This window comes from Oxyura jamaicensis, chromosome 20 (genome assembly GCF_011077185.1).
Source record: "Oxyura jamaicensis isolate SHBP4307 breed ruddy duck chromosome 20, BPBGC_Ojam_1.0, whole genome shotgun sequence".
Classification (NCBI taxonomy): Eukaryota; Metazoa; Chordata; class Aves; order Anseriformes; family Anatidae; genus Oxyura; species Oxyura jamaicensis.
Window position 1 is genome coordinate 1,823,752 of NC_048912.1, and position 8,586 is coordinate 1,832,337.

Here is an 8,586-nt window from a genome sequence, read left to right on the forward strand (position 1 = left end):
GGGGGGGCACGGCGGGGCGCTCAGCAGGGGGCTCGCCGGTGCAGCCTCCAGCACGTTGAGCTCCGTTAGCCCCAGACACAACCACTCTTACGCACACTGTCGCGGCACCGCTCGGGGGGGGGGGGGGCCCCCCCCCCCCCCCCCCCCCGCACGTCGCGACCCCGGAGCCCTTTGCCAGTATTTTTTTTTATTTTTGCCTCCACTTGAGGGGCAGAAAGCTGGGCTTTGCCAGGCTGTCCTCATGCTGATGCAGTGGGGACACAGCAACAGGAAGGGTAGTAAGAGATCCAAATTAAAGCTAAAAACATCGGTGCTTCGTCAGAGAACTTGGAACCGGGCTGTAACTTGCAATCTCTGCCAATTATGCAAAGGGCTGGGGTGAAGAATGAGGGCCACTGAGAATTAAGAAATTGGTACAAAGGAAGATGGTGACACTCCGTAGGACAGCTGTCAGCATTTATGTCTTCATGCTGTAGAGCTGACTGACTTAAGGCTCTGCTCCTGTGATTTCCATCTGAGAAACCCAGGCAGCACTGCTGCCCTCTTGCTCACAGGCAGAGGTTTATCGGCCCTGGTGCCAAGCGTGCGGTAAGCCAAACGGGGCAGGACGCCGTGCTGACCCTGGAGACCAGCTGATCGATTCCCCAGTCAGAGTGACAGAGCTCAGAGAGCAGCTGTGAAAATGGTAAGGAGCGGTTCCACAGAACACCTCCACTTTTCATGAAAGGAGTATTGCTTGGGATTGTCCCTCACTTGAGAAACCAGAACACTTGTAACCCCCGAGGCTTGGTTAGTCAAGGAATTGCTGCCCTTTTGGAAAGCGTTTGCAACTGTATTGCACCATTTCTGAGTCTCCATCAAGTGTTCCAAGGCATGAAGTTATCAAAGAATGGCATGAGGCCTTTGCCAAAAGTTGAAGGCTCACTTTTTCCAGCTGAGTCACTCTGGCAGAATGTCTTTTTTTTTAAAAAAAAAAAAAAAAGCACAAAATTAGTGGCAGTGACTAGAATAAAAGCTGAAGTTAAAACCCTGTTACTACAAAGAAGACTGAAAAGTTTGAGCGGTTATTGTCCATAGTTGTTTCGTTTGTGTGTTTTTTTTAAGAGAGGGCTGCCATCTAGAAAGCTAGCACACCGATGTATCTCATAGCTAAAAGGCAAAAAACAACAAACAACCCTTGTCACTTGATAGCTCTTTCACCTCTTCCCCCCCTTTTCCCCCCCCGAGTTTTGGATGCTGTGTGTTTAGCAGCTATTTTGGACACGAGGCAGTATTTGAGAGTTGGCTTTAAACACATGCAGGCAGCAGGAAGCTCTGCCCACACAAAGCTACGTGGCTCTGACAAGGACTTGATTTAAACTGTTTTAAGCAGGCTACAGCATAGGCAAGCCTTATACCTAAGAAATGCGGTGCAGGGCCTCGAGGCATGCTGTGAGAACACCACGCTATTTAACCTGAGAGGTTTTTATCTGGACATGTGGCTTTTAACTCCCAAGCAGGAACTTGGGCTTCTGGGAGAGGGGGAGATTGGCATCACCACACACGAAAAGGAGTTGTTCAGCCTTTTGTTGCGACTCTGGGTGACTGGTTTGTGGAGCATGTGCAAGTCTTGCCTTCCTTGTGGACACCACTGGCTTAACAGCTGCCTCAGCGAGGTCTGAACAAGCTTACCTTTTAAGTACCTCGGAGGGATTAGCGAAACCAGCTGATTATTCTGTCCTGTCAGGGTAAATGGATTGTTAAGGACTTAAGGCATTCCTGAGAAACACACAAACTTGGAATTGGCATCCTGATCTGTGGTGTGTGAGAACTTTTCATCCTTCTAATTGCTGAATTAGCTCGGAGAATACCAAGGACCAGCTTGCTAGCTCCTCAGATGGATTGATTGTAAAGGTGAACGATCCATTGCAAAACGCGGGACTGGTGCTGGGCTGCTCGCTTCTGACTTGTCCTAATTAAAGTTTTGTTTCTGGGTGGGAAAGGTGTGCCGGGACGCCTGCATAGGAACCTGAAAACCCTCCCCACGATCACGTGCCAGTCCCACCTGCTGGTTTTGAATGGTCTTGGGAGGGAGGAGGGAAGATGACAGGAGGAAGGACCGTGAACACGGTGGAAACTGATTAATAGGCATGTGGAAAAGCATTGGTGTTCGCTTACTGCCGAGGCGTGCAGGGAACTCCCCACGCTGCTCCTCTGCCTGCAGGAGCTGGCAGGGAGGCTCTGGCAGCACGGGGAGATCAGAGGGGAACTGCAGAGCGCTGGCTGCGGGCAGGACAGCAGGAGCAGCACGTGCTCCGCTGCCGAGGGGCTCTGAGCAGGCTCAAGTGGCTGCAGAGGAGCGAGAGGAGGCAGTGGCGGAGCAACAGAGAGGAACCGACTGGTAAACACGAGCAGCTGCCAAGTCAGATGACTTGAGCACTCCTGAGGCGAGCAGGACACCAGGCCGGCTGAAGAACAAGATGAGTCAGGCAGGGGAGAACAGGAGCAACTGGTTGAGGAAGAGCAGGATGCGGTTGTGAAACAGGGAGCTCGCAGAAGTGCTGTTGGACGACAGGTAATTATTGGCTCTGGGACACACAGTAATCTTTTGCTTGGATCATGAGGAGGGGACAAAGAAAACAAGGGAGGAATGTCTCATTTGCAAGTTTCACCTGCAGATTATTGCTCGAGCATCTAGGCAAAACTGCATGTTATTACAGCTTCAAGGAGCGACTTCCTACGCTGGGCACTAAGGAGAGTGATATTTCCCTAAGGAGTTGACCGTGGGAGACAGGGCTTCTCCGTAGGAAGGCCTCTGCAGCGTGAGGATCAAGAGCTTCGAAAGAGAACACTCATTGCCAGCTGCATAAAGGAATCTCCAGCAAAGACCAAGGAAGAGCGTGCATCTTGATAGCAAAGTCCCGTGAGGAATACAGAGCTGCAGGATTCTCAAGCAAAGGTGACCTTATCTAAGATCTGCTAGATCACGCAGACACCAGGTTTTCAGCCTTTAGCTGGTGGGTAGTTAAGGGGCAGAGGAAAAGAAAACTTACTACAGATACAAGACTTCACTGTTCAAACCTCTGCGTTTGTTGCAGAGTGAAGGGCACTGACATAGAAACTTCGCAGTAAAAATAACCGCCATTAAATGTTTCTTTATTCTGCAGAGTGGTTTTATTGATTGCTACGAGCAACTGGCTCTTCCAGAAAATATCAATATTTAAAAGGGGGTAACTTGTTCTGAGAGTGGGGTTTGTAGGAAGGAGTCTGTGCCATGGTAAGGCCAGGCCATGGAGTTCAACACAGCTGTCCCGAGTTTTAATTATACTCATGAAATGTAATCAATTGCAGGGCTTGAGAGCTAGAGGCTCAGTAGTTGTAGCACTGCTACATCTGAGATATTTATGACAGCGGGCCTAGAAGATTCTAGAGTTGGTACGATAATGACAGACACGTTGTGCTAGGCTGATTTTCTTATCCATCCTTTACTGCAGAGACAGAGCCCAGAGCGGGTACCTGTAGGCACTGAACATAAGGCTTTAAGAATGGGTGACCTGAAGACTGCAGCACAAGTCCAGCAAGAGAAGCCGAGCTGACACGATTTCAGGGCTGGATTTAGCCGCAGCATTATGTGATGTTTGAGGTTTGCCCTGCATGGTGTTTAAGGCACTTGGGAGGGAGGCTACAGGAAACGTCAAGTAGAGAACACTCAGAAGGATTAAGCTGGCCACATCATTGATGTAGTACAACTTGGTTGTATTCAGTGCCGCGTCATCTTTGCCTAAGCAGGACAGGAACGAAGAGATTGGGGAGTGTGGTTCCATTCCATATCTGCTAAATCTGTTAAATCTTTCTCTGAATACTTCCCCTTGGTGAAGTTACCTAATGCTGCAGCAGCACTTTTACACCAGAAACAGCTCGGTGCTGTACATAGGCTAGCAGATAGCATGTTTTGCTGTGGAATAAGTGATATTAGTCCCAGACGATCTGTTCACAGATGAGGGAAACTCAAGACTTGCCCTTAAAGATGTGAGCTGCATGAGATGGGATTAACACTGGGACTTTATTCCTTTAACTTCAGCCACATTGCTGTGTAAAATAACTTCCTTATGCCTCTGGCTGCCTAACTGAACCCCAGCTGTCCTCTCTGCTGGAGAACACTCTCTTGCAGGACAGCCAACACAACATACTCTCCTCAAATATTCTTAATCTGTTTGCCCCAGTGGGGCTTTTGGCTTGCATTCTCTTTCACTAACGTGAAAATAGATCCTGCTGCCAGGAACACAGCAACGGCAGCGTGCTTCCTGCTCCTGACACCAGAGCCGGCTGGTACCAGGGAGCTTACTGAGCTGAGAGACACGGGCCTGACCTCAGTGGTTTTTTGGAAGAGAACCATTTGTGGTTTTCTCTTGGCTTTTCTGTTCAGTCCCTCATTCTCTCTCCCTTAGCCAGGAAATCCCTTCTGCCAGCAGGAGCCAGAGGAATGTGCTGTTTGTTTACTTTCTCACTCCTTCATCCTACTAACCTTCCCGCCCCCCAGTCCTAATCCGAACAGGCTCGGCTCAGCCCTTCATCCTTCTGACAGCATACCTCGCAGATGAGTATTTTCAGATAAAAAGATTGCTGCAAAAAAAGCTGTTCTGGCCAGGCTCTGCTTAGTTGGGGTGAGGCTGTGGCGTTTTGCACGGCCGTGGCTGTCCTCCTGCCCATCCTCCTACATCTTGGCTAGCAGCTGCGTGTCACCGTGATGTGCTACAGCTTAGCAGGGAGGAAGAGTTCACTTCCCAAGCTGGTCCCTCTTGCTGCATTCCCCTGTGCGCTTTTGCCTTTTTGGGGCAGTAAGCTAGGAGTTGTTCACAAACTGAGGGAAATCCTATCAGTTATTCCCCCAGCGATACCGACATCCACTAGCCTGACCGGCTATTGCTATCCCAGACTGCTAAGCTCCATTCTTCTGCCCTATTTCAACTGTTCTGGCTCTGTAGTAACACCTTTAACACCATTTATTATTTTTAAAACCCTCTAAAATACTTGAAGTTGTTTGGCTTAGAAAGAAAAAGTGTAGTTGATCTAGTTGCTAAAGATAGAAGTGTATTTTCTGGACCTCTCGTGTGCTGCCAGCCCTGGTTAGAGAAGCCCTTGAAGCTCGCTGCTTCCACAGGGTTTTGTAATAATCCTAGTAAGGAAATCCTGTGTTTACAGCACTTATGAAAATTGCCATTTTGAGACTGCCCCCCCCTTTGATTCATTCGCATGCTTTGTCTTATCTGCCTTTAGCTGATTGGCAAGGATTATAAATCCCTTAAGCAGGGACTGTCCTCTCCTTTGTTTAGCAGCGTGGACACTGTCGGGGCTCCCCCGGGCAGCTACGTGTGGAGTTCAAATTTCCTTCTGTCCCACTGACAGACTGCAATGGGTCTGTGCCTGGGGAAGGCACAGACCCTCCACCTTTCTTTTCCTGCACTATAAAGAAAAGGGTCTCAGGACTGTTAGCCAGGGTAAGAGCCCGAGAAACAAAGCACGCAGGGGATACGCGGCTGTATCAGCAATAGGTAATCGCGTCCCCAGCTTCTCCCTCAGAAAGCAGGGAAGTTTACACCAGCTGAGACACCAGAACTTAGCATTAGGGGTTTGAGCATCAGCATATGATGCTTGGGAACGTGTGAACTGTGGAAGAACTGCTGTCGATCTGTTTGCTGAGTGTCTCTCACAGTCTGACATTTTACATCCCTACAGAACAGCCCACCGGAGGAGCTGCTGAAGACTTGGGAGCACATCTGACTGCTGCTGCCACAGGGCCCCGGCCAGCCGGACACCATGTACTGCCTTCAGTGGTTGCTGCCTGTCCTGCTCATACCCAAGCCCCTCAACCCAGCACTGTGGTTCAATCACTCTATGTTCATGGGCTTCTATCTGCTCAGTTTCCTCCTAGAACGGAAACCTTGCACAATTTGTGCCTTGGTCTTCCTGGCAGCTCTGTTCCTCATCTGCTACAGCTGCTGGGGGAACTGCTTCTTGTATCACTGCACAGGATCCCAGTTGCCGGAATCAGCTCATGATCCCAGCATCGTAGGCACCTAGAGAATGATAATCTTCCAGTCTGCTGACAGCTCTGGTTTTGCTTTTTTTTTTTTAAAAAAAAAGGGGGGCTAGGGAGGAGGGGAGGGGGTGCTAGGCATGTGACTGGAGTAAAAACAGCCTGTTTCCTGTAACATGTGCGTGGACTGGAGTGGTAAATTCCTGACCAGCCCTCCCACTCTGCCTGTGAAATTTGACTTGTTTACTGTGTGAACTCTGGCAGCGCCACCTGCTTTTTTAGAAGCAGAAATCTTTTTCTTTTCCCCTTCCCATATCACTGGGAACGGACACCAGCCCTCCTAACTGAGAACTGCTGGAGGAAAGAGCTGTTGGCCTCTGTCCAGCTGTTGCGTGGTGGTGGAGCTGCGTGGCAGTCGTCTGCATTAGGCCACGGTGGTCTAACTTGGGGCTCCCGGCCCTCTGATTCTGCTCAAGTAGCTACAGGATCCTCTCCATCTTTGTGTTTGTGGGGAGCCAGCCTTCCCGCCTTGCTGATCAAGGGAAGCTCAACAGCTCGCAGATGCACTTGGCCAAAAGCTGCTGGAGCCAGAGGCAGTTGAGTCATCTCCTCCCGCTCAGCCTGCCAAAGAGATGCGCGCACTGCCCAAGTGCTTTCTGAACTACTTATGCTCCGAGATCATAGCCTGAAAGCCTCAGTTGTGCTGCTGCTTTTATAAAGCCTCACAGGCAGTGGAGACTGCCTCTTCCCCTGCTAGATTTCCAGGGTTCACTGAGGTATTGACTGTTGGGATAAAAAACTGCTATGCTGCAAGACATGGGGTTTTCACAGGCACCACGAACCTCACCCCACAAAGCTCGCCGCTAGCCCACAAGGCTGGGTGTGGGCAGGGCAGGAGAGGGCCCTGAGGTGGAGGCATAGCTTGGAGCAGGGGCTGCTTCAGCTGCTTTTGGTGACAGTGTTCTCAGGCCAGGGGTGACAGGGGGTGCTGGTGCTGTGCAGTGGGGAAGGAGTGAGGCCAGAGGGGCTCCCAGTGCCTCCATCTCCCCTGGCAGAAGGATGTCAGGGCTGGGTGGTAGCGGGTTGCTCTTACACAGCCGCTGCTGAGAGCTCTGCACTCATTGCTGCCTGCAGCAGCGGCTGTCAGGGGAGCCTTCCCTGGGGCAGGGGTTTGCTTGTGAGCAACCTTAGGGGTTAACACAGAGTACTGTCTCTGCACTGTCAAAGGGTTCCCTCTCGTTTGCCATCTGTTCATCTTTACTTCAGTCTATGAGTCCCACAGGGGAGAGTGGCACAAGTGGCTGCTGCTGTCCCGAGGAAGTTCGAGCTACGGGGCTGTGAAACTTCCTGAGTATTGTTTGTTCATTGCACAGCTGTTCAAAATGTTTAATAAAGCTTTATAAACTTTGGTCTATGGACTCCTGCCCAGCGTGATGCGTTCACTGCTCGTTGCAGATGCCTCAGCCCAGCAATCATGCGTCTCCGTATTGTTCTGTTCCCAGCACTGTAATCCCAGCCTCTAGCAGGAGGCAGAGCCTGTCAGCCCTGCAGCTCCCAGTTCTGACTGTCTGCATTGACAGTTTCACCTAACCCAGGGCAGGCTGAGAAACGTACAGGCAATCCCTAAAAAGCTCGTTGCGCGCACAGCACAGGCGGCAGCTTCTGGTTGTGTCTGGTTGCCTTACTAAGAAGGCAAACCCCAGAGCTGTGTGCTGAAGTCCCACTAATCCCAACAGCGTTGGAGCCAGCCACAGGCACCTGAGCCTGTCCCGCGGTGTCCCTCCAGTGCTGTCCCCTTGCCACGGGCAGAGACTGGGCTGGGACCCAGCTGCTGCACGTCCACCCTCGCTCCTGAGCCCTGGACACCAAGCCCGAATTGGAAAGTGTTCAAGGCATATCAGTGTTCACACGTCCAAAAAAAACAAGGGTGACATCCTCAGGAACAGACGTGGCAGCCCCATCACCCATCGGGCTGAGGGGAATCCCAAGAGCTGCTGTGCTAGCTACAGCGTAAATAAAAATAGAAGGGAAGAAGGAAGTCCTCTCGTTTGCAAGCTATGGCAACACAGTTGTCTGCACTCTGAGCAACTTTTAAGTTTTATTTATTTAAGCTAAAAGGATTTATTTTTTTAAATGTAAGCTAATGCAGTCAGTTTAAAGCTATATTTTAGTTGCTAATGAGCCAAGATGTGCTCTACTGCAATTTAAGTCCTAGCCACAAAGCCAGACAGCCCTGGGTGAGAGCAAGCCCTGGCTTCGTACATCCAGCCCAGCCCAGGACAGGGCTGCGGGCTTCCCCTTCCGCCAGACCTGACCTGGAGAGAGAAGCACTTCAAAAGAGGGAAGCTGCCGGAGCAGCAACAGGAGAGATCTCAAACTGATGCGTAGGAAATCTACTTTTTACAGCACTCCTGCCCCAAACGCAGTTAAGAGCGCTCTTTGATATGCACACAGCCCTCGCCGGGGCACTATCTGCCACTTCTCAGCGTGCCGAGATCCAATCTTCATCTTCAAGGTAGAAAATTAAAGTAACTTCATCACGGTCAGACAGAAAGCCTCAGGCAGGGCGA

General features: G+C 50.7%; 1 protein-coding gene across 1 annotated transcript; it reads left to right on the forward strand.

The window, feature by feature from the left end:
- Positions 1–1,521: 1,521 nt before the first annotated feature.
- On the forward strand, positions 1,522–7,428 carry BLCAP (BLCAP apoptosis inducing factor). Its single transcript, XM_035343541.1, has 2 exons — positions 1,522–2,554; positions 5,716–7,428. The coding sequence occupies exon 2, from the start codon at positions 5,797–5,799 to the stop codon at positions 6,058–6,060; it is 264 nt and encodes an 87-aa protein (XP_035199432.1). The 5' UTR covers positions 1,522–2,554; positions 5,716–5,796; the 3' UTR covers positions 6,061–7,428.
- The last annotated feature ends 1,158 nt before the right edge of the window (positions 7,429–8,586 follow it).

What these genes read in the sequence shown, in the direction of transcription:
- BLCAP (XM_035343541.1), top strand. Translation starts at nt 5,797, where the DNA reads ATGTACTGCCTTCAGTGGTTGCTGCCTGTCCTGCTCATACCCAAGCCC.